The 25982-nt window shown below is 39.8% G+C and overlaps 2 protein-coding genes across 5 annotated transcripts in view; one reads left to right on the top strand and one right to left on the bottom strand.

The window, feature by feature from the left end:
- Positions 1-4178, top strand: part of GNAL (G protein subunit alpha L) — a 190733-nt gene extending 186555 nt beyond the window's left edge. For both annotated transcript variants that reach the window (XM_075213281.1, XM_075213282.1), the window contains exon 12: positions 757-4178. In XM_075213281.1, coding sequence (XP_075069382.1) covers positions 757-903 — 147 coding nt within the window. In that variant the 3' untranslated portion in view covers positions 904-4178. The remainder of the gene's footprint in view (positions 1-756) is intronic.
- Positions 4179-5580: 1402 nt separating this feature from the next.
- MPPE1 (metallophosphoesterase 1) overlaps positions 5581-25982 on the bottom strand; it is a 34913-nt gene continuing 14511 nt past the window's right edge. For all 3 annotated transcript variants that reach the window (XM_075213283.1, XM_075213284.1, XM_075213285.1), the window contains 8 exons: positions 25642-25750; positions 22485-22588; positions 21250-21330; positions 17954-18062; positions 12834-12908; positions 11959-12081; positions 9128-9265; positions 5581-6087 (listed from right to left, as the gene is read on the bottom strand). In XM_075213283.1, the coding sequence (XP_075069384.1) occupies positions 5911-6087; positions 9128-9265; positions 11959-12081; positions 12834-12908; positions 17954-18062; positions 21250-21330; positions 22485-22588; positions 25642-25750 (916 nt within the window). In that variant the 3' untranslated portion in view covers positions 5581-5910. The remainder of the gene's footprint in view (positions 6088-9127; positions 9266-11958; positions 12082-12833; positions 12909-17953; positions 18063-21249; positions 21331-22484; positions 22589-25641; positions 25751-25982) is intronic.

Raw genomic sequence — 25982 nt, 5'->3', positions numbered from 1 at the left:
GGACATATTCAGCTAGTCGCGGCGTGCCCCCGGAATGGTCCAAAGGCACTCCGCAGAGATGTAACATCACAGATATCTCTTGGCCCCTCGTAGAGGTGCGAGTAGAAATCTGCAATATTGAAGTACTATAGTACTTGTAATGTGCGCAGCCATAATGTTGGCAGGAACATCGCAGCTAATTGACTATGCCCCTCTAAGTCAGTAAATACTTTACAGAAGGATCTGATACGAAATATTTTAAAAGCTTAAAGCTGTGCTCCTGATTAACAGTGGAAACCACCATTCAATATTTTAAAATGGCCACGTGAGATGGGTGTGAGGAAAACGACCAATGGGAAGCTGCAAAGTCCGTGCTTGCAGCGTGATACTGTTGCTTGTGACCATGCATCTTTTCCGCGCATCGTACAGTCCCAGCATTCAGCCATTGCTGTGAGACAGAGCCCGGGCTCCAGTGATGGGGAGCAGTGGGTATGAATGCAGCTTTAATGAACGTCCACCATAGATGCCAATGTTATGTAGGAGAGGAAGGGCACAGAGCCACAATCTGTATGACTACATCATGGTGTAAGCAGAGATGGTATTCCTGGTGAAATTGGCACACCTCCAATCATGAGATTTAGTCTCTGAATCAGGGTATAAGATAACATTTAACATATTGCAATAATCCCCTGCAATATATCTCCATCTACAAAGGATCATATGAAATAACCTGCTCTGACAGTACCTAAACTAAGATGTGTTCTTTTGTTTACGCAGAGGATAAGCACGGCGAGTGGTGACGGAAGACATTACTGCTATCCTCATTTTACCTGCGCCGTAGACACGGAGAACATTCGCAGAGTTTTCAATGACTGTCGAGATATCATCCAGAGAATGCACCTCCGCCAATATGAACTCTTGTAATCGTACTCACCGTGGAGCCTGTGGTTTTAAATCCTTTGCTACTTTTTCTGTCTCTCTTCCTCTGTACTGCTCCACCCAGGGTGGAACATCCCTACAGCGCACTTTTTTTCTAGGCTTCTTTCCTTTTATTTTGATATTTTTGTTCAGCAAGGATTTTTTTTCTTACCAAGTTTTTACTTTCCGTTTAGGCGCAAGGACGATTTGTGTCCTTCTTTTGTTTTCTTTCACATGACACTTTTCTGTTCCTTTTTTTCGTAAACCATTCCCCTAAACCAGTGCTGCTCACTCCCGTAACTACGAAACCTATTGGCCTTTTTTCAGAGCATAGACTTTGGCTTTTGCACCTCATGTACCCGGCCACTTCTCACCTACGCAGCCACTTTTGTAAGAGGCAGGATCATAAAATAGCTCCCAAGCCTAACTTTACATATGTAGTGTGCCCCAGACGACTGTCCATCTACAGACTCCCTGCTAGGCTGAGCATGCAATGGGCAGTAGCTTCACATACACCCTCCTGCTAAAAGGGACTAATGTTCATAAAGTGACCAGACTATTACTTTAAAATTCAGGTTTTTCATTATAAACTACATAATACAGGTTCACTCTAATTACAGTGGACCTTGATATTTCTTAAAATGTACCTGTAACCTACAGACAGTGAAAACAGACATTTTGTGGGCTGAACCATTATCATCATCATTTATTTATATAGTGCCACCATATTACACAGCACTGTACAGAGAATGTGTCAAACACACTAGTCCCTTCCTCTTCGGGGATTATAGTCTAACTTTGCTACCATACACACACGGCTCCATTTTAGTCAGCAGCCAATTAACCTACCAATTAGTTTTTGGAGCGTCGGAGGAAAAGCACTCGGAAGAAACCCAGGCAAACATGGGGAGGACATACAAACTCCACACAGCTAGGGCCATGGTTGGAAGTAGAACGCTACACCCCAGCACTGTAAGGTGGCAATGCTAACCACTGTGCTGTCCCATAGTATACACTAATCAGCATATTAATTCACTAGGAACTGGAGGAGTCACTGAAGGTTGAGGAATTTGGTGCCTCAGTGGTGTTACCTCTAGTAAATTGATGGATTACTTCTCATGAGCATCCGTTCAGCCCATAAAGTTGCTGCCTTCACTGTGTCACGGTGACAAATACACTTTATGACATTGTCCACATTATATGTATTAGTCACCTTGTGCAGTGTAACCAAACAAAAGTAAGTGGAACTGCCCATCTCTGTGTGCAGTCACAAGGATGTGTTGTCATCACATCTGCAATCATTTTGGAGGGTAGTTTCAAGAGAATAACTTGGCCTTTCTCAAATAAGAGGCATTAGCAGTCCCTCTATACACTCCCCGTTACCCAAGAAACCATTACATTGCGAGCAGCTGTCTCTGGAGTTCTCCAGAATGAAGAGTGGGATTAATCTAGAGAAGAGGTGTCCTGAGAGGCAATATCAAATCGTAATTTTTTTTATTGAATATTACTGCACCTTTTTAATGTTCATGTTATTAATCCTAGAATATATAATGTGTACAGATAGATATAAATTATATAATGATCTACACATTTTAGTGAGGGGTAGGAGGATGGAATGACCTCTTTGGGGGGGTAAGGATGAGGGGCGCTAAGTTAAATTATGCTGAGGTAGAGGTTTCAGACATCCAGAGAAGGGACAAACATTTTTGAACAGTAGCTTTTGCTTTATGTGGCTCTCTGAACAAGAAGGGTTTAATACCATTCCACTAAGCCTTAGGCTACCTCTGTTCTTTAGTTTTTGTTTTGTTTTTTACTATTTCTTACGGGCGTCAGCCCTTGTAACGTGTACCCATCTTTTAGATGGCGCTATGCTCAGACTTATCCCTGTGTGGGTTTACTTTATTTTATTATAGCTATTTTTCTTTAACATGACACTGAAGAGTACTTGATGGAGGAAATAAAGAAATAATGCACTTTGTATCAGGTTAAACAAAAAAACAAAAAAAAAAAAAACTGTTGAGGAAATATACACACAATGTAGCAGCACCAGAGATATTTATTAATATGTCACAAATGTTAGCATTGTAGAGTTGCAGGTCAACTGGTAAAGTGACCTCTGCTCTTTATGCCTTCGGGTGAAGGGAGAGGCTTGTGAGACATTGCAGAGCAGTGGCCTGCAGGCCTTTTGTGACACTGAATAGTATAACGAATGTTTCGGGAACAGTACATAAAGTAGGTAATGAAGAGGCAAAGTCAAGCAATTTTTTTACCTTTTTATTTTTTATGGTGTATTGTGGCTAAGTGTTTCTGCACACCTCAGGCATTCAAACTGCAGCTGCTTTCAGCCTCTCACGTCAAGGCAGAAGAGAAAAATCAAATTACCACCCTCACTGATATTATACGTTCTGTCCACAGATGATCTTTTAGCCTTAGATCATTATTGGGCGTTAGTCCTCTATATAGATTTTTTTTTTTTTTTTTTCTTTTTTGATTTTGTTTTAACTGCTGGTTTATTATGATGTACAGATGTAAAATGTAATATTATTTTGTACAACTTTATTGAAAAAAATAATACTTGTAGAAGATCTTTGTGCCTTGATTATGGCTGTACCTGTAAAATGAGCTAAGATGTAAGTATGTTTTTGATTGCGCTGTACAGCTTGATGTCAAAACTTGCCTGCAGCTGTGACTGCGGGTAGGAACTATCTGTAGAATTTAGTTTTTTTCTGGTTTATATAAAAAGAAGGAAATGCTCTTTAGTACAAAAAAAAAAGAAAACAAAAAAAAATTATAAATTATGCAAATTAACCACTTACCTTTACAAATAAGGTCCTACAATGACCAGTTGTTGCAGCAAACATGCCTTTTTTTTGTTTTACTTCTGTTTTTATGTGTAGGCGCAGGAGGAAGTGGAGAGTCTCAGCTTTAAAACAAAAAAAAAACAAAACAAATTGGATTCCATTTATTTGTTCATATTTGCAGCCTAGTGGTGTTTAAGTGGGAACCAAGGATTTTATTCTTATTTTTAAACCTTACTTTTAGAAGATCTTTTTGATCATTTTTGCATCATGGATCCAACATTCACAGTATTGCTGCAAGGATATTGTGAATGTTAAAAGAAGAAAAACAAAAATACTACGGCAGCATTGGTTAAAACTTTGTCTACCTGTCCGCAGCAGCACGACGAGGAGGGGAAACAAAATGGTGGAAATCTTTGTCTAGCCTGATAAATTACAAGATGACATTTTCATTTCTCTTTTAATAAAGAGACACATTAGAAAGTTGGTTTATTTTAAATATTATAGAATTGATATGTGTGAATATATTTCTCAAACTTGAATAATTTATGCAAATGTTCTCTAAAGAAGTTGTGGTACAATACTATATATAGAAATATATAGATATATATATATATATCTATATATGAGCAAGAACTGCTGTAGCAATAAGGCATGTCCTTTTTAGTAACTACTACACTGCTTTATATTTTATACTTAGGTGTTTTATGTATGTGAGTCTAGATTATCTATGTCAGAGATAACCTGTACATTGTCTAAAATTACTGTTGCAATAACAGCGGTTAAGACGAGTCTTTCTAGACTACATTACTTAAGATTTGTTAAATACCATCAGTTCTCCAGTTGCCGCCTTCCTTATGACTTGTGTAGGGGGAGGGGCCACGCGATATTTTGCAAGCACTGAACACTAAAGCTTGGAAGAAAACCAGATCACAGTCAGGGCCGAGTTCATCATTATCCAGGTCTGTTGTGCCGCCCTCTGCCACACTTCCATACCCTCGCACCAGCTCGTGGAACTTGGTTACACAGCAATGTGAAAGATCTTCTACCCATCCAGAATTGACCTTTCAAATGACTTTACTGAAGGGGCTCGCCAAGAGATAGTATAGCGCTTTGATTATTCACTTGAATGATCAGTTTCACATCCCTGGAACTGATCTTTCCATATATTGTACTGGTTGGGCACTATAAGAGACAGCACAGGTTGTAGAAAGGCTTGGTGCAGCCTCTTTGTATATTCCTCCAATACGGTATGTTGACATTTTGCAGAATCATCTGTCGGCATAGAAATAAAAAGCCATGCTGTCCCTTGGAGCGCTCCATCAGCAACTTGAGTCTTCACTTTTTGTATGCAGAACTGAATTTTCAGTTGCTGTACTAGCTGAGTGCTCAGACATATGACTTTCTGCTTGTGTTTAAGAGCTGTGCCGAGCAGTAGCTGCTGTCCTGCATGTCTGCCCTTTAGTCCCACCTTCATAGGTCTGGGCCTTTGTGGCCTTACCCGTAATACAGGCCAGCAAACGGTTGGCTTGTCTAATTTACAAGACAAAACATGTAATAATGTTTGTTGGAGCCCCTTGCCACATAACTTGTTTGACTGAAAAGTCACATTAAACCCAGTGGGAATGAGTACCAAAGTAAAGAGTGGTGTATTTAATGGGTATGTGCTGGTATTTCCTGCAACATATTGAAGCCACTTTTAGACCCTCATTTCTTGTTCCTCTGGCTACACCCCTGTAATAACAAGAGTTAGGACTGTTTATTAGTGGAACTTATACATTTCGTAAAGGATGGACATTTTTTTGTTTTGTTATACCGCTATCTCTGTTTACATCCCATTTCATTCACTTTTTGAAAGACTTGTGACAAAATAAATGCTCGCCTGTTTCATTAAGGCTGAAGTTTTACCAAATTTAAAAATGACATACAATAAATATCATAGACAATCACATTTACTCTACTGAACGAGGATGACAATAAAGGAAGTGTCCATCGGCCAATTCACACAGAGGCATATACACTGTCCAGCAGGTGATATGGCTATTAAATCAATGAAGGAATTTTCTTTTCTTAATTTATAGGTAACAGTCACATATTGTACAGGTACATCATTTAATAAATATATATTTGGTAAAATGTACTGGTCTATTCTAGCAAAAAAAAAAATATTGACAGACTACTGGTGTACTGGGCAGGATGTAGCCACCTCACATTCTTACACAGGCTTTTGCTTGGTTGTGTAGCAGAAGGACTTCAAAGTACTTGGTGGCAATAAGTAAGTTACAGCATAGAGGGAGAGCAGCACACCTGCCACCCAGTAGATGTAGAGAACTGTATTCTCTGTTGGCAGAAAGCATTTCTCAAGGGAAAAGTCTTCAGCTGTGATTAGTCCCTGGGGAGAAAAACAAACTGTAATAACACTGCTCACCCATTTATCTCCTAAAACAAAGGAAATAGTTAGTTTTTCTGGGCTAGGAGATTGCAATGTGAGTGGTCTAAACATTAACAGCTGGCTGTGTTTCGTTTCATAAGCTTATTCTAGGCAAAAATATGACCAAATCCCTTCTCATTTTACTTTGGAAAAGGACGAGCGTTTGAAAATAGACAGCAGCCTCGTGTTAAGAAATGGAATCCAAAGTGTCCAGGAAGGAATTTGCTTCCATGTGAGATTTTATTAAGGGCATATCGTGGGCTGTCGGCTGCCTGTGTTCTTCCATACTGTCCAATCAGGACTTTGGGGGAAAAAGAAAAAAAACATTTTTGGGAGGACAGGATGGAGGCAACTCTAATCCCAACATGCCATCATTACATGATTTACTAAATCACCCCTATTTCAAATAATAAAAAAAAAAGCCACAAACATTGTTATAAACAACATAGAAACTATTGGCACTTATTTTACTATGGATTGGAAAGCCACAAGAAAAAAAAACAACCAAAATGCACTATTTTAGTTTTCCCTCTATTAGATCCTGAAAAACAAGGTTTTTTTTCTTGTTCCTTTTCAAGATTTGAAGTCATTATTTGGGGCATGTTCAAGTAAGTCTAAACATTGTGGATATGCGCGGCTGTGCATGTAAAGTGACGGTACTTTACAGCAACAACGCAGATTTCCCTTCACAGCCCTATGGGTGACGCGGTAACGTGTTGTCAGTTGAATCACGTATCAGTGATCTTTATACTTAATTGAATATGCCATTTTGTATTTTAACTTTTTTTTTTTTTATTAAATAGAATATTAAATCCCTAACATTTTATCGAACACAAAAAAAAGGAAACCCTGCTTGAAGAAGTTGGATGCTGCGATTCACTGAGAATCATGGCATTTTGGCTCTAATTCTAGAGGCGGGAGGCTGCTATACGCTCCCGGTACACTTACCATAGTAAAATGTAAGAATGCTACAAGTCACCATGGATTTTCATGATCATGTAAGTTTCTGGAGAAGAATGTAACTTCTAATATCCTTTTATTTTACAGAACATTATTCCTTATAATATGTAAGTTTAAGTTTGAAACACAGGAAGTTGTTTCTAGGATCCTCTAACTGACATTTACACGGTAACTTACCCAATGCTTTAAAAATTCGCCAAGAATCCCACTTTTTGTCACTATCGTAGCTAGAGCTCTTCTAGCAACGTGGGGGCCTCAGGTAACGACAACTAAGAAACTTCATACAATTCCCTGGGTTACTCAAGCAGCAACATTTGCTATAATTTACACTAAAAACTGCTCCTAAAAATAGCATATTTACGCCCATACGTTGAGTCGTACACAACTCATCTTAAGATCTGTGGAGGTCGGCACCAGCAGCATCTGTGCCCGAGTTTATGCCAGGCACGTCGCAGAAATTTATGTCTCGCCTGCGCCCATGTTTGTATCCATTTGTTATAGGTGCAAGAAACACATTCCTTATTCAGCATCGGTAAAACTTAAAAAACCTCTAGTCTCACAACAATGTTCTGCATAAACATGCACACAAAAGCCTAATCTATGCCCGATTTATATTTATTTATACCTCCGACCGCCCGCAGATAATACAACTTTCTGAGGTGTGTGTATATAATATATATATATATATATAAATATAAAATATTTTTCCTGGTCTGCCCTTCCAGTATTCGGCCTACATTAGAACTCTCCCCCTCCCTTCCAGAAGCAGGCTAATGTGGTGAGATCACCCAAAGCTGCATATGGCCACACATATGTATACACACTTTCTTGGCATGTGCAGGGCGGTTTACTACAAGATACACTGCACAAATTGGCGCAGTACTCGCTGCATCAGCCACAATGTGTAATTTGCAACTCTAGGGATGTAGACCAGTTTGTCATTTCATTAATAAATGGTTCCATTACATCATATACTTGTGAAATACAAATGACTTGAATATACCATAATGTCCAGACACAAATTCCTCCTAACGTTACCAACGGTCACTAAATTGTACTGACATTAAAACAAAGTAAATTTAAATCCGACAACCAAAAATATTTGTGTGGCAGGGACTAAATGTCGGTTATGCCTAAATAGAAAAGAGTATTGTCGTGGACTAAGGACATGTGTATGAAAGCTGAGCAGCTGAGCTTATCTTCTAATAATTCCAGTGAATGCTGCACTCAGTTCTGCAGCAATGCAGGAGACTGCTCATCACCAGGAACCAGCTGTAATAATTCCCAGAAGACTACTTCTGTCATCTCCTGCAACTCTCTGAAAAGAGTTGGTGCTCTAGTCATCGAGTCATGTTTCTTAGTGGCAGATGTGACTTGCCCAGTATTAACTGCATTCGCAAAGTGACCTCACATGTTTCACAGATAGTCTACACATGAATGGTAAAGGAGTTTTTTATCACTATTTTTTAATACATGTACATGTTTCTGAGCTTTTTAATGCTGATTAAACCACAGCTATTACTATCCACTAGTCCATCCAGAATGGTATTTTTTCAGAAACTCTCCCCAATATGATAATCACCATTTATTTATTTAGCGCCACTAATTCCGCAGCGCTGTACAGAGAACTCGCATCAGTTCCCGCCCCATTGGCGCTTACAATCTAAATTCCCTAACAGACTAGAGTCAATCTGATAGCAGCCAATTAACCTACTAGTATGTTTTTTTGATTGTGGGAGGAAACTGGAGCACCTGGAGGATGATATGATGGCCTTAGTTCTCCTTTAATTAGTTAACAACAACCTTCTAATACATTTATTATAGCCTAGAAGTGACGCATGGTCACCGCTGTTTATGTCCAAATCTTGTAAGCGCCCAAATAAGGTCTATAGACAGCAACTGCTACAAATTTCTGGAGGCAAAAAGTAGTTACTGTACTCTATTATAAGAAATGAAAAACAATATAAATACAATAAAGCATTATTTGTTAAATAAATCACAAAATTCCATCATATTCTACAACATATTTAACGAGTCATACCATAATGAAGCTCGGGTTATTTCTATTCCTCCAGCTGAATGATGGGACGCTGATCTCCGGGACAGCTCCATGCAGCACTGTGCAAGCACTGTGTGTGTGGCCACTTAAGATCAGCCTTGGTTGAACCAATTGCAGCAGCTACATAAGAGCAGAGAAACTATAAATATGTGGACACTTGAGATGTATCAACTCATATGCCATAAACTAGCAAATTTATTATACATTCATTCAGTAGATAAAATCCTGTCTGCACACATTAAACAATCCCATTAGCAGCAATACTGCAAGGTCTAATTTGCAGATAGGCACCAAGCACAGCTTCTTTGCAGAGTCTCCAGCATGTTACGGTAACACAATGCACAGAACCTTTACCCACTAATGCTCACTCGTCTTTCACACTTCATCTACACTGCAAATAGGCCTCAACTGCAGGTAAAATTATCAGTATAACGCCAGCCACGGGTCCATCTTACCCATGGTTCACCAGGGATAGGTATAAAAAGCATGTCTCTGCCCAGTGACTGCCAATCAGCATAGTTCTGAGGCTGGGATCACACCGCTAAATAACTATCAGCAGAAGTAAAGTATGGAAGAGCATAGCGCAACAATTTGTCCAGAGGTTAATGGGGAATACTGAGGGGCGGATAGGAGTGACATGAGGAAGACAGGGACTAGAGGAGGAAGTAGGATTATAAATTTACAAAGTAGAAGTAGCGTTTGTGACCTGGGGACAAGAGGGTAAGGTCAAGAAGAAGAGTTTGGTAAGGAAACAATAAGTGGTGAAGTTGGGCCTGGTGCAGGCATGGGTCAGTGCTTCCCTGATAAAACCACGCATTTCCCCTATTCTCTCCAATCATCTCACAAAGGTCACATACTGCAAATGGTAGATACAATAAATTCACTCTTTCTGTAGCACCCAACCCCTTTATTAACAGTGAGGTAAGTTTGGGACCCAGGGCTGTCCTAGTTTCAATAGCGCTCCCCAATTACATGGTCTAAATGCCGTTCTTGCCCCACCCCTGCTCTAACAGTCAGTGAGGCAGTGGAGTGTAATAACCCGGATATCCAACATGTCAGTCTGTTATGTTATCTGGAGGGGAGGCCTGGCAGACACCCATAACAAGAAGTGACTCTCTGTTACATAACACTTACAGGAAAGAAGCAGCGTGTGTCTTTAGAACCTTCCCATAGCCGACGTCTAAAGTTCGAGAAGGTGTGGTTAATCAAAGGGTAGAGTTTATACCTACAGGCTCCAGGGTGGTGCAGCGAAGCAGAGGTTACAGCGGGTAATAATCATGATAAACTTATCAGAACAGTTGGAGGTGCACAGAGGAAGGATTGAGTTGATCTACTTATAAATGTGTGAGTTGAGGCAATTTGTGTACACGTTTGGAGGTGAAATGTATGAAGTGATTGAGAGTAGGTGTTTGTGATTATGCACCTCACATGACCATTACAGATTTATCCATAACATGGTCAGGGTCTCTGTTGTAATATTACAATGGCTTTGCCTCAGCTCAATCGTCTCAGCAAAAAGTCCAATATCACATGGGCACAAATAAAGCAGATCCTGACGTACATTTTCCTACATTTTTTTTTTATTCCAGTAAATGACACAATGGATTGTGTAATATGGTCTGCGTGAAGGAAACATACCAGTAGCCCTGGGGTGTATGCAAATAACAAATGGCGTCTGTTCAATATCACGTCAAACAGAGTAAGATCTAGAGCACATGGGCATTAGGTAACTCAGTTTCCCATCCATTCTGGTTTTATGCAACAACAGAAGAGAGATCACTTATCATTGCACCAGGATGTCATAAGAGAGGTCACTAAGGAAGAGCCACAGGTACAGTGCACAGGATGTCTTGGCAAGGCAGATCAGTGCACCAGGATGGATTTACCACAGAGATCACTAATCCTAATATAGAGACATCTTGGCAAGGTAGATCAGTGGGGTTGGGTACGGTTTTCGGTTTCGAAAGGTCCGACACCCACTTCACCTACAAAAAAATCCGAAATTTTTAAAAAAAGCAATGTTAATATTTATAGACGTACCTTTAAAGCAACTCTGCAGATCACCGATGGACCCGAATGCTGACCGCAAGTGATTTTGATTGAAGAGGTGTCTGGCGCTACTGTTTACTGTCATCGCGACTTGTATTCATCTGAATTTAAAGTGGCAATGTCGGGCCCCAGCAGGTTAAGTGTTTAAACACTTAACCCGACATTGCCACTTTAAATTCAGATGAATACAAGTCGCAAAGACAGTAAACAGTAGCGCCAGACACCTCTTCAATCAAAATCACTTGCGGTCAGCATTCGGGTCCATCGGTGATCTGCAGAGTCGCTTTAAAGGTACGTCTATAAATTTTATCATCGCTTTTTAAAAATTTAGGATTTTTTTTTGTAGGTGAAATGGGTGTGGGAATAGTGGTAATCGTATTAATGATTACCACCGGATCAGTGCACCAGGATTTCTCTATAGATATCACTAATCTACTAACAAAAAACAAAAATGGGGAGATTTTATGCACTGTTCTGTCAGAAACAAAGCAGAGGAGAGACTAAATTACCCAATGTATGCACATAAACTAACCAAATCCCTTTTGCTAATCTGACCCTAAATAATATGATATTCACTTGGTTACAAATATTAGGTTAAATAAAATATTAACAGGAAGCAAAAAAACACAAAGGTGTAAAATATCCCCATAATGAATGGGTTAATTACTAAATATTACAAGTCCAAGCGACACCGCTCCTTCCCAGTATGGTCAGTGCTGACTAGAGATTAACAAACATTAACAGACAATGGCTCAGTCACAAACCTTTTGAGAGGCGTCTTTTGAAAGAACGTCATATTTCTCTGTAAACAGAACTTCCTTTTCCTCTGGAGAGGCAGCGTCTTCACCGGTACATTCAGAATCACTTTTCCTATACAGTGGATAATGCTGAACAAGAACAATATATCAGATACCTACATAGGTTTGTGTTTTGTGGTCATATCTAAAGAATATAATTTAGTAAATAAATGGAATGGATAGCTTCACTTAAAGGAACATCATTTCCATACTGGGTATAAAGCTCATGTAACAAAACGTCCTGAAATTTAACATTTTCAATAAATTTGTTTCTGAAAAAGAAGCAAGTTGAAAAAGTACACACGGCAGGTTACTCTGATTTATCAGATGCATTAGGAGGGAAAGAAAATGGCGAATGGACAAGTTTCCCAGAGCCATGAGATTTCAATATATCTACACATTATACAGAACGTAAGTAATGCCGATGTTGGACTACATTTAATGTATGACATATGTCTCCTACACATAGCTGAATATAACATAAATATGCAACCTATCCAATCACTAAGAATGCTTCCACAGAGATGATACAACTTCCTAGTGAACTTTAAGGCTACAATCTCCTGGATGTTGGCACAAAATGGCTGCCTTCACAGGGTCTAGACAACAGGCATAGGAAATTGGAAAAATAAAAAGAAACAAATTAATAAATTCTGATTTACAACACTAGTTATTATTTTAATTAATACATTTTTAATAGAACAACTTAAGCACTTTACATTTACAGATACATATTCGGAAAGTTTATAAAACACAGTGACAATATAAATACAAGTCAAAAGTATTACTAGCCCTCATAAGTCAATGTTACTATCAGTTCTGTCACTGTGCCTATTTCTAACCTGTAACAGGATGGAGGATGATGGAGGCAGCAAGTCAACACTTCTGCAGTTCTTCACAAACTCTGGATGATTTTTCTGTTAAAAATAAAACAGAAACACATACATATGTAGTAAAATAGCCATCAAGCCAAACTCCTATCTGGTGTATATTTCAAAAATGTGCACTTATACCTCCCCCTCTTCCCATCCATTAGTGAGAGAAATGCATTCACCAATACATGATACATATGAGGGTAGTTGTGAAGTCATCTGATTATATGTTATAACTAGTTTAGTGTCTTTTATGGATAAATTAAACTCCTTTGAAAGTAGGTGGGCAAATTAAGGTGTTTGAAATGATGATACCATATTTTATTTTACATACAACATTAAGAGAAGCTAGCAGACATAATCCCCTTTTGTTCTGTTTTTTAGCAGTGTATCAGGGAGGGAGAGAACAGTGAGGGAATTAATGCATTACAGGCAGGAGTTGGAGGAATATGCAGTGGAGAGCTGAGAAGGAGATGACACATGTATCAAGCTTACAGAAAAGTAATGGTGTATGTGGGGGTTTGGATTTTAATGCGCTGTGTAAGATCATGGTTGTGGCTTCAAGGGGGGGTTTGGATTGGTTTGTGTATTCTAGTACATAGACACCAATTGTATGAAGACCCCAATGTTTCCCTTCCACCAGATAAGTGTATGTTTTACTTTACCTGGTTCCTGGACAAGTGGCCAATTAGGGAGTCTCTACTGTCACTGTACAGCTCTGCAGCCACCAGGACCCACCTCGGAGGAGCGGGTGCCCGCCTTTCCCTTTAGTTTTTTTTTTCCACTCTCTAATGCCAAGGTAAGCCAGTGTCACAGTGCAACGCCCTAATTAGTTTCCTCATTTTTTTATTTTAATTTTTTATTTTTGGTTGGTGGAACATTGTTATGTGTATACTATTTGGAATGTGACTATTTCAGTTTGAGCACATTATGAGGATATTAATGATGATTAATAATTTTCAGAAAGTCTATATTTTTATATATAGTGTCTATTGTATATTTTGAAAGAATTCTCTCTTCTCTAGCCGAGTCTCTTAGTGGACGTGTGATTTGCAGGAATATTTTGAGGACAATCTCTCTGAAGAACTGCAGCTACCCACAATCTGGGGGGCCCATGAGGCCATCTTCAGAGGTGTCAGCATAAACTTTGAACACAGCAAACAAAAACAACAAATAGGGAAAATAAATGCGAGTATAACCTACTTATCAAATGATAACCAAAACCTTGAGAATGCCCAGAAACGCACGTAGTCCACAAACATTTATAGACCGATTATTAAGCCTGGAGGAGAATTTAACACCTATAAATTCTAATAGCTCACTGAAATATGTTACAAGAAAGGTAACAAAACAGATGCCCTACTGGCGAAAAGAGCTTTGCAAACAAGCCCAGCTCAAAGAAAGAAAAAGAAAAAAAAGGGAAATAATATACGACCGTAGTGTGATAAACAATAGTTTCATAAAAATGTACAACTCCCTTTAAAACACCCAAAATACATTTGCTGACAGACGAGACTCAAAATCCATAATTCAGTAATTCCTTAGGTCATGTAAGCTCCTGTAGATCAGTCGATATGTAATATGAACCTCAGATACATTAAACAGGAAGAACTAGCCTTGAAATCCCGAAAGCCCTTAAAGTCACCAGGGTCTCATGGCTTTCCCTTGCCCTATTAAAAAGCTGTTGCTCAATCACTCACTGTTACAGCTCTTTAATAAAACTTTAGAGGGAGCTTAATTCCACCTCGAAACCACTCACTCAAAGATTAGTTATCCCCAATTCAAATAAGAACCCTTGAATTGTATAAACTACAGGCCAATATCCTTCCTCAAAACGGACCTTAAATTAGTAGCTAAATTTTGTCAAAAATACTAAATCCTTTGTTGCCAAACACAATCGACCCCGACCAAGCGGGTTTGATCACATCCCAGCAGGCATGTGATAACACGCTTCAAACGCTGTTACAAACAGATGTACTGACCACCTGGATATAGGGGAATACATAGGAGTTTATGGAGTGGTAAGGACAAGAGATGACAACTGTCTTTTTCTGTTTTGTATACATATAGGATGTGTAGATTGCCATACAGCTGGTACCATGCATAATATACCAGGTATTTCGTCTCTGGTTTTGTTTCAAAATACTGCTTAACGTTGTCTTAGCAGCTGTCAACTAAAACCTTATTTTGTGTGTGGCTCACAATCAAGCCTTGTTAGGTGTAAGCCCCTATGCTTGGGAGGTGAGTACATCCGATTACTACATATCAATGGTGTTTAAAGCATATAGGTCAGTGTAGAATCTGAATACAGTGAGGTGCCCTTGACGCTGGGATGCAGGCTTAAATATTGTGATCAAAATATGAACTAATACCTATGTTGTCATTTTGCTAAACACACATAGACATGCAGTGCTCAGGAAAAACGTTGATATAGATATATATATATATATATATATATATATATATATATTAGGCATTTCTACTGCCACGCAGCTGGTACCATATATGATATGGGATATATCGAGCACAAACTTATTTCTTCTTTGGTTCTGTCTCAAAATATTGCCTTATGTTGTCTTAGCAGCTGTCCATCAAGCCTATTTAAGGCTCATTTGGGTTTGGCCCACTAGGCAGCCCTTGCTAGAAGTAAGCCCCTATATCTGAGAGGTGAATGTATCTGATTTTAACTGCATTTTAATGGTGTCTGAAGCATATAGGTCAGTGTCGGAGCTGCATATAATGAGGTGCCTTTGACGCTGGGATGCAGGCTTAAATATTTTGATCAAAATATGAACCATTACCTCATGTTTTCATTTTGCTAAACACACACAGATATGCAGTGTTAAGGAAAAGCGCTGACAACAACTGCTTTTCTGTTTTGTATGCATATAGGGCGTTTATATTGCCATGCAGCAGGTACCATGTATAATATTGGATTAACCGATCATAGTCTCATGTCTTTTTTTTTTTTTGTCTGTGATAACACACATACACACAATAATCAACCTTATACACCACATTAACAGGTGCAGATTGCTCTCTGCTGTCTTTGCACTGGATGCAGAGAAGGCATTTGACAGATTATTCAGGCCCTTTATGCATCAAATTCTTACAACTTTTGGTCTACACATCATACAAGCATTATATTATAATCCTTCCTCCACTGCTGCTACAAACGGTTTAAGCTTGGCAATATTCAGTTTAAATAATAGTACACGACAAGGCTGCCCACTTTCACCATTGATCTACATTCTTTGAATTGAGCCTTCAGCAGGGAGAATATGTGTCAACCCTGTGTCAACCCTAAAATCAAAAGTCCAACTAGGCATTCATCAATACAAAATCTGGTTATTCCCAGCTGACGTGCTGCTTACCTTACCTTTACTAAGCCAAACAACTCCCGCCCAGATCTGTTCAGAAAATTGGATATATATGGCACCCTCTCTGGTTACAAAGTTAACAATGCTACATCAGAGGCCCTAGCTAGCATTTCATCTACCCATCCACTCAAAAATATATATAATATATATTAGAGATTTTCTTTGTTGTATTTTGGGTCTCCAGAGAAAATCAAACTATTTCAATCGACCTTCCACCCACCAATTCACTGCACATGCGCTGACTCCCACTCATACTCAAAGGAGCAGAACAGAGACCTTTGAAGGTGGTGCATAGGCATCCCTATGCCTTCTATAAATGTTTTTATTGGGATCGGCATTGCCATGTTCCCTCCCTGATTGATGGAGTATAATGATGAGGTTGGGATGGGGGGGGGGCAGTGATTGGATTAACTTGGGCACCATCCATTATTTTGAAGAGTGTGCTCCTTTGTTCTAGCACAATATGTGGAAATTGTGGGTTTGGGAGGATTTAGTTCACTTTGGTTAGTCACTTGCTTTCAGTATGGATATTTTCCTGCCTTTCTCAGTGGATGATGTGTATTACTGAACACAATGTATCTTATCCAATGATACAATCTCTGATGCATTAATTATATTTCTATAAAGATTCTGACTATTATATTTAGTGCTGCATCTATCTCTTTTCACTATACCTCCTTACCCATAAACTCACGCAGCCCTCATCACCACCTTCAAGACTTCTCTGAAGGTTAGGGAACAGATGGATAACACAAGAGAAGTTTTCTAGGTCCATTAAAACACATTTCTTCAGGGAATTCCCTAGCTGTGTCATATGGTCATGTATTAAGGTCACTGCCTATATCTCCCCCTCTCCTCTTTATTGTATGGTTTCCAACAGTTCCTCCAAAGGTCTTTATTAATGTGCCTAAACAGAGACCAACTGGGTGGACAATCTATTTAGTACTCCTAAGCAGTTTAACATTTTACACCCCTATAAATGCATCTGTGGCTAGTCAATTGCTTAAAACATGCTCTTGTATGTGTGTATATGTACGTATGTATATGTTTATTTGCAAGGACCCATACATGGTACACAGCACCTTACAAAATTATAACAAACAATACAAAATCTAAACAACAAAAGCAGTAGGGGGAAAAAATCATTCAGATTGAGATCCATGCCCCAAGAAGGAACATGACTTGTGCCTCCTTCATGGTTTCTTACCTGCTTGTTGACTTTAGCGGGATGTGATCTCACCGATTTCTATCCTTTTCAGGTCACAGATGTATTTGCCCAAGATTGAGACATTTGAGCCTTGGAGACCTCAAACTGTTCACCAATATATTGGCAAGCAGACTAAATCCTTTGTTACCAAACATAATTCACCCCAACCGAGTTCTACTCTGTCTTGGCAGGAGTGTGATAACACGCTTAAAACACACTTGTACCTGGGCTACTTCCAGTATCACTGGGGCCTATTAATGAGGTCAGAATATCATCACACACAGAGGCCGATCATTTACCTGCATGCCCGACAATCATCTTATCAATTTTGATTATAGGTCATTGCAATCTTTTTTAGATCACATGCACTGCACTAGTAGCCCAAGTGTGGCTGTCATATTGCAGTGTGTAAGGCCTGCATTAAATATTTAAGCATACATGTAAATGACACAGATTTTATTGAAGATATCATCCATTTACATGGGAAACTTAATAGATCTCACCATTCGTGAGCAATTGAGCTGACGAGAAACCTCACGGATTTGCTCCTCTGCTGCTCTGCAGATGACACAGCCATCGCCCTCCAAGGCCACACTGTTGACCAAGACAAAACTGATGGGAGAATAAGAGTTTGAATCATTGATCAAGGACTATATTATCAGCGTCATTGATAAAACTCATGTTTTTCTCATATTGGACAATATACAATATTATAATAAATGATGTAAAATTGGACTTCACTACATAATTATAAAGACTTACAAATAAAAGTGGCGAACACAGTTTTGATGTGTCGTGCGTTGTTTCCTTATGAAGCTTCCCATGGAGGGGTGAGTATTACCTTTGTATAATTTGTAGTATTGTCTGTTGACGCCTTTATGTAGACTCAAAATACATGGGTTGGTAATTACCGGTCATCTCTTTCACAATCTAATTTTAGGGATTTAAAGCCCACGTTTGCAAGACAAGGCTATCCGTTTTACTGCTGTCTTGTGTATAAATGTTTATATCAGTCACATGAGCCTCTCTGCAGCACTACGGCTGGTGTCACACTTGTATTTTTGAATGCTGCTTTTACAGCTCTGTGGAAATATACTTCACACATTTGCTAAACAATAGCTCTCCTCTGTACTTTTTTACCCCAACTTTATATCATCATAAAGAGAGATACAATACTAAGCTGTCCTCTGGATATAATTGCATCCAATATAGAGAGCACGTCAGCGCTATATAGATAAGTAACCCAGGGAAATTAAAAAATCATTTGCATTATGATAGAAATACAACAATAAAAAGTACAGAAAGAAATTGGGAAGTACAAGAAATGTATTTAGTTAAGGTTGTCAGAACACATGTACAAGCCAAATAATTTCACCTGAAGGTAAATAACCCCTATTATTATTGCCTATTAAGTCTGTGTTATTATACAAGGGAAAAAGGGGGTGTGAAGCCCAGGGAGTATATTTACTAAACTAGTGGCTTGAAAAAGTGGAGATGTTGCCTATAACAGCCAATCAGATTCTAGTTATCATTTATTTAGTACATTCTACAAAATAACAGCTAGAATCTGATTGGTTGGTAATAGGTAACACCTTCACTTTTTCAAATCCACAGTTTAGTAAATATATCCCAAGGAGTGTTTTTGATTATTTTTACAATAGTCTGTTTCCACCACAACTGTAAGCTGGCAAAAAATAAGAATTTCTAAATGATCTTACTATCATTTAGCGATTTAAAACAAAAAAATTGGTTGAGATTTTTTAAAATTTTTGTAGACTACATTTCTCTAATTTCAAATACTACTTCTCTCTCCCTAGCCCAATTACCAATGTGAGTAAAGTCTTTCATAATCATCTTCTAGACTCATTGTCCCAGTTAAAGTGACAATACAATACTTCAAACAATCTTTACTTCTCTAATATCCACCCAGTCTTCTAACCCCCAACGCTTCTTTGTCAACTGCCTCCCACTTCCTGCCTCATAGCCCATGATTTTACCACCAAGTTTACGGTGGCTGAGTGGTTAGCACTTCTGCCTTACACCCCCGGGGTCGTGAGTTCAATTCCCAACCATGGCCTTATCTGTGAGGAGTTTGTATGTTCTCCCTGTGTTTGCGTGGGTTTCCTCCAGGTGCTCCGGTTTCCTCCAACACGCCAAAAACATACTGATACGTTAATTGGCTGCTAACAAATTGACCCTAGTCTGTATGTCTGTCTGTGTCTGTGTGTTAGGAAATTTAGACTGTAAGCCTCAATGGGGCAGGGACTGATGTGAGTGAGTTCTCTGTACAGCGCTGCGGAATTAGTGGCACTATATAAATAAATGGTAATAATAATTATCTACTTATAGCAAGATTTAAGGGTCACTTCTACATACCTCTCTGTCATGAATGCCAATTGAGTGAAGAGTGTGCTGAGTTCTTCCCTAGTTTGTTTCCTACATATTTAATTACTCCTTTGTGCCTCTACCTCTGGCAGATCCTCCCCTCCACGCCCATTTGTTGGGCTCTGTTCTTGGTCCTCTGCTTTTCTCACTGTATACCTCTTCTCTTGGTGAACTAATTTGGTGTCCAGTACCACCTCTATACTGACACTGAAATCTACCTCTACTTCCCTGACCTCTGTTCTTCTGTACTATGCAGTGTAACAGACTCTCTCTCTGCTATCTTCACATGGATGTCCCAACGCTACCTAAAGCTTAAAAAGTCCAAAATAGAGCTTATCTTTCCTGCTTACAAGTTCATCTCCCCTCAAATCATCTTCAATTTCAATAACACCATAATTTATTCAGACTCCCAAGCCTGCTGCCTTGGTATCACACCAGAATACCTTTTCTTACCCAAGATGCTACCAAAAGTCTTATCCGTTCTCGCACCACCTCCCACCTAGACTACTGCAACCTACTGCTATCTGACATTCTCCTCACCCAGCTATCCATGTTTCAATCCATCTTAAATGCCGCAGCAAAAATGATCTTCCTCTCTCACAGCTGCACATCAGCAAAACGACTGTGCAAATCCCTACACTGACTCCCAGTGTAATAAGATGATTTCCAAGTTATTTTTTTGCCGGCTTACTCTTGTGGTGGAAACAAAGCACAGTATATTGATAGGCAGGTAGGTAACCAGCACATGGGCACCACTGAAGCCAATTGAAGCATCAGCTGGAACTATTTTGTTGTTACACGTCCTCAAAATCCAATTCAAATAACTCAACCTCACCTATAAAGCTCTAGACAACTCCACCCCTTCGTACATCTCACATCACCGTTCATCTTGAAATGCTCTCCCTCTTGCCCTCTTAGATCTACATCTGATCTGCGCCTCTTCTCTGGAAATCACCTCTCGCATCCAACTACGAGACTTTAAGGGCTATATTTACTAAACTGCGGGTTTGAGAAAGTGGGGATGTTGCCTATAGCATCCAATCAGATTCTAGTTATTTATTCAGTACATTCTACAAAATGACAGTTAGAGTCTGACTGGTTGCTATAGGCAACATTTCCACTTTTTTAAACCCACAGTTTAGTAAATATAGCCCCCAAATCTTTAAATGAAACCATCTTTATTAGAGCTCACCCCACTCCCACTTATACTAAACACATTAAAGCAACCTCACAACTCTCACAGTCTCCACTCTAAATCACAGCTCCTACTCAGCTGTGTCCAATTACATTGTAAACTCTTTCATGAGCAGGGCCCTCCCTACCCTTATTTTGTCTGCCTCGTTTGTTCCGTTTTCCCCACTGTCCAAAACATGTCAGCACTAAATATATCATAAATGTATATAAGCAAACTTACTTGATTCCTTTCCGAGATACTACCTTCCCAGAAGTGACATTAAAAACTTTCTCAAATCTATTTTGTTTCTGTAAAGTCATTCTGTGAAGGGTAAAGAAACAAAGATTCACGATCACATATATGCATGGCAAAGGGGTGAATCCTAGGGCTAGATTTACTAAACTGCGGGTTTGAAAAAGTGCCTTTAGCAACCAATCAGATTCTAGTTATCATTTATTTAGTACATTCTACAAAACTAGAATCTGATTGGTTGCTGTAGGCAACATCTCCACTTTTTCAAACCCGCAGCTTAGTAAATATACCCCCTAGTGTTCATTCCCTATCCCAATTTTTTGGTTTACCAGTGATATCAAATTGCTGTAATTCTGTTCCTGAACCATCTTTAAGGCTCCTAGAGAGCATTCTGATTGAGCCTTGTGAGTTTAAATTGCAGGGAGCGCTTAGCCTCACTGCTGGTTAAAAATCGCAGGGAGGGCTTAGTCTCACTGCTGGTTATAGCGATTTTACCCTGCATTATTCATGAAGCCTGCTGAGTTGTTGAACCATATATTCTGCTTGACTATCTGTTCACTGACCCTGCTGGATATTCCTTGTTTGCTGCCCGTCTCTACCATTGGCTTCATTTTTGGACCTTCCTTGTTCAAAGGTAATTAGCATACACCTGCCACCAGTGAAAGTGATTGGGATTACTGTCACTGGTGAATTTGGGTTTCTTACTGTATTCTGACTGTAAAAGAACTTGCTCCTGTGATCTATAATTACTTTTTTTTTTTTTCATTAAACTTGGAATTGTAAAAATGCAGAAATTTCCAATAGTCCATGTATTCTCTTACTACTGAAAGTACATACTATATGGCCATATATTGCCAGTCACTATTAAGCTAGGTACACACTACAGGTTTTTCACCAATATTGCATTAGTGTGTACACGATCATGTTTTATTGTACCAAGCACATTGTATTCTTCGATTTGATTTTCTAACCTGCCTAAAATTCTGCAGTGTGTGCACTCACAGCCAGCAGTGTAGGCAGATCTCCATAGAGTTTAGAGTCACAATCTTATCAGCCGATGGTTATGACAGATGAAGAGCACAGATATGAAGGTAAATCATGTAATGAATCATCGTGCTGATTGGGACTTTCAGTCGTTGGTAAAATCGTCACATACCTATTTTTGCACTGTGCAGCATCAATGCTTACTGAATTTTAAGCACTGTACCAAAGGCAATACTTACTCATAATGAAATCCAATGTCATGATTTCCAACAACAACCATCAGCTCTGTATGAGGAGGGTGTCTGAACATATTCTGGAAGCGAGCAACATCATTTTCCCATGCCTGAGGAAAAGCAGGAATATCCAAAAACCAGTCACATATTGAACACAATGGACCTCATTTAGAGTCGGACGCAAAGTCTGTTTTAGGCGCACAAAAAAACACTACCATGCATGTGCAGAAAGCACCAAATCCGCCTGCATCTTGGACACTTGCGCCTAAAACAGACTTTGTGTCCGACTCTAAATGAGGTCCAGTGTCTGCAATCATTCTTTAACAGAGAGGAGAGCACTGTTAATGTACACTAACCACATTTTATAGGCTGTTATACAATTAATCTAATGCAGCTATACCTTTACTTATACAAACATCTGTACAGAAAGTCTTATTACATTCTATGAACAGCAAGTAAACGGCTCATTTAAAGCACCAACATTGTTCTTGTTGCTTTTTTCAGGTGAGATCTCCTCCTACATGTGTTTCCATACTGCAGATAGAAGTACTTTACTTTTATCAGACATTTGTGTAAGGCTGGTTACCCAACACAATCAGGTTTGACCTGTCGAGGTAACTGGAGCGTGCACTCACGTGGGAGAGGGGTGTCGATGGAGGACACCCCTCCATTAACCCACCTTGCATTTACTTGCAGCTGTGTCAACAACCTCCGATCTCAGTTGCAAGTGTATATAGGGTAATTGGGACCAATAGGTTCCATCCCCTATATTGGTTTAAATGCTTTTACTAACATTAAAAAAAAAAAAAAAAAGATAAAATTAACAACAGTGAGTAAGGAGCATAAATAGCGGAGAAGAGCAGGAGGGATATCTTGGCCATTCATGGCTGTCTGTGTGCAAACAAACTCCTTTATTTCACACAGAATTGACATTAAACAAAGATAGAACATTAAAAAAACAGACATTTTAAAATCTTTCCAGCAAACAAAACATATGAGGTTTTGAGGTTTGCATGTGCCAAATATAAATGCTTTTTGTATATACGATTTTGGAACAGCACTCGGATTGTCCTCTCTCTGCTGTTTTATATAGAATATAATCCACAATATCTAGTGATAAGGGTTTGGCGCTGATTCAGTTTTCCTATGAGGCTCCTAAAATATGTATGTGGCACATACTAAGGAATCCACTGCAAGTAACATATGTATACTTGATGTATTATTGTCCAGAATAACACACAAGGAATACTATCACTCCAGTGTAATAGGCAGTGAGTATGACTTGTAGTTAACAGTGGTGACATTCAATTAGAATCTCATAGGGAAACTGAAGCAGCGTCAAACCCTTACCACCGCATATTGCAGATTATATTCAATTATAAATGCTTGTTGCAAGAAACAGAAACCTATATTCTTCTCAAACATCTGACACACTGACAGGCAACCGTGCCAAAAGCTTCAGTGCAAGTCATTTATATGGACAGTGTCTAAACATTTCTCTCTCCGGCAACGTCACAGAGGCAAAGTATGCACTATTTATAGCTAGCGTGTTTTCTTTTTTTAGAACCAGTAAGGGGCCATACACAGGTGTTAATATTGCACAATGAATGCACATCTCAAAGCCTCTTAAAAGCGCTATAATGATTATGGCCCAAAAAAATAATGTACTTGAATAAACCCGTACATACACACTTTGTTCAGGTCAGTTTCACCCCTTGTCTGCAGCATCAACAAGTATAACGCCTAGTACAATGTAATGGAGTTCTTAGTAATTACACAGTACACTATGCTGAAGGGCTTTGGAATAGACATCCTTTAGTTATCCTCTAAACCGGCGGTTCCCAAAGTGTGCGCCGCGGCACCCCTGTCACTGACATCATTCAGTGACAGCTGCGGGAGAGAGGAGGCTGCTGGGTCCTGGCGCCGCGCGGATTGGTAAGTTTCTGTTTTCTTTCTTTTTTTTTTGCCTGGCGCGGGGCAGAGGGGGAGGGGGACAGAGGGCAGAGGAGGAAGGGGACAGATGGCAGACCGAGGGCAGAGGAGGAGGGGGACAGAGGGCAGATGAGGAGGGGGACAGACGAGGAGGGGGACAGAGGGCAGACGAGGAGGGGGACAGAGGGCAGACGAGGAGGGGGACAGAGGGCAGACGAGGAGGGGGACAGAGGGCAGACGAGGAGGGGGACAGAGGGCAGACCGAGGGCAGAGGAGGAGGGGGACAGAGGGCAGAGGAGGAGGGGGACAGATGGCAGACCGAGGGCAGAAAAGGAGGGGGACAGAGGGCAGAGGAGGGGGACAGCGTGAGAGGGCAGAGGAGGGGCCAGCGTGACAGAGGGCAGAGGAGGGGACCAGCGTGACAGAGGGCAGAGGAGGGGGCCAGCGTGACAGAGGGCAGAGGAGGGGGCCAGCGTGACAGACGGCAGAGGAGGGGGCCAGCGTGACAGAGGGGGCAACGTGAGAGAGGGCAGTGTGCCTGGATGCAGAGGGGGCAGTGTGCCTGGTTGCAGAAGGGGCAGTGTGCCTGGATGCAGAGGGGGCAGTGTGCCTGGATGCAGAGGGGCATTTTTGCATACAACTAAATTAGTATTTCTGTCGTGACCTAAATACTTATTACAACTTTTTGACCCAACTACCTCTAAAACAGGACTGTTCAGTAATTATTTTGGAGGGGTGCCTTGAAAAAATTTGGAGACTCTAAGGGTGCCGCGAACTGCAGAAGTTTGGGAACCACTGCTCTAAACTAATACACAACTCAGGACTAAGGTCTGCTAATTCTTACTTTCCCCAGCTGCTATGTTACAAATAATATCAACTATTTCATTGCTTGGTAATTATCGCTTTATTTCCCAGTGTCTTCCAGAAGAGCCGACTACAGCACAAAATATTCCCTTTGTCTTATGGTCCGAATGCCAATGTCCCATGCTGCTCCCCATCTCCTACCCAGCCCCACAGTCTGCCTGCAGGCACACCAGTAAGTAGTATAGTCACATTGCTCAGTACATAACCTTTCTTTACAGTCTAAACAAATGTACTGAGAGGAGCATTGGGATGTGCAAGTTATTTGTATTCATTGCACTGTGTAGAAATAAGTTCATGTATGCAACAGTGTGTTTATAGATCACATGTCCAAAAACAATATGGTAATTATTTGTGTTATAAATCTCACCTTCGAGTTACTCCATTTGCCTTCATCAAACAGATCTCCAAGGATGAAAACAATATCTGGCTGCAGTATCCAAAGGGCACTCTGATAAGCCCTCTCCATTTGCCATTCCCTAAAAAACACAAGATACAGTGTGAGAAATTAATTTTCTGCAACACACATTCATGCATATAAGAGAACTACTGGAAAAGGGGACATTGACATCTAATAAAGTGATTTGTAATCATTGTTCAGTCACATTTGTATGTCGCTGCCAGAGGGTGTCACTAAGTGCAGGTGTTATGGAAAAATGTATTAAAAAGATGAAATTGGAGCAATAAACATGATATATGAATTGCATTTCA

This window comes from Mixophyes fleayi, chromosome 5, assembly GCF_038048845.1.
Source record: "Mixophyes fleayi isolate aMixFle1 chromosome 5, aMixFle1.hap1, whole genome shotgun sequence".
In the NCBI taxonomy this organism is placed as follows: domain Eukaryota; kingdom Metazoa; phylum Chordata; class Amphibia; order Anura; family Limnodynastidae; genus Mixophyes; species Mixophyes fleayi.
Note: the sequence above shows the minus strand (reverse complement) of the source record. Positions and strands in the feature narration are given on the sequence as shown.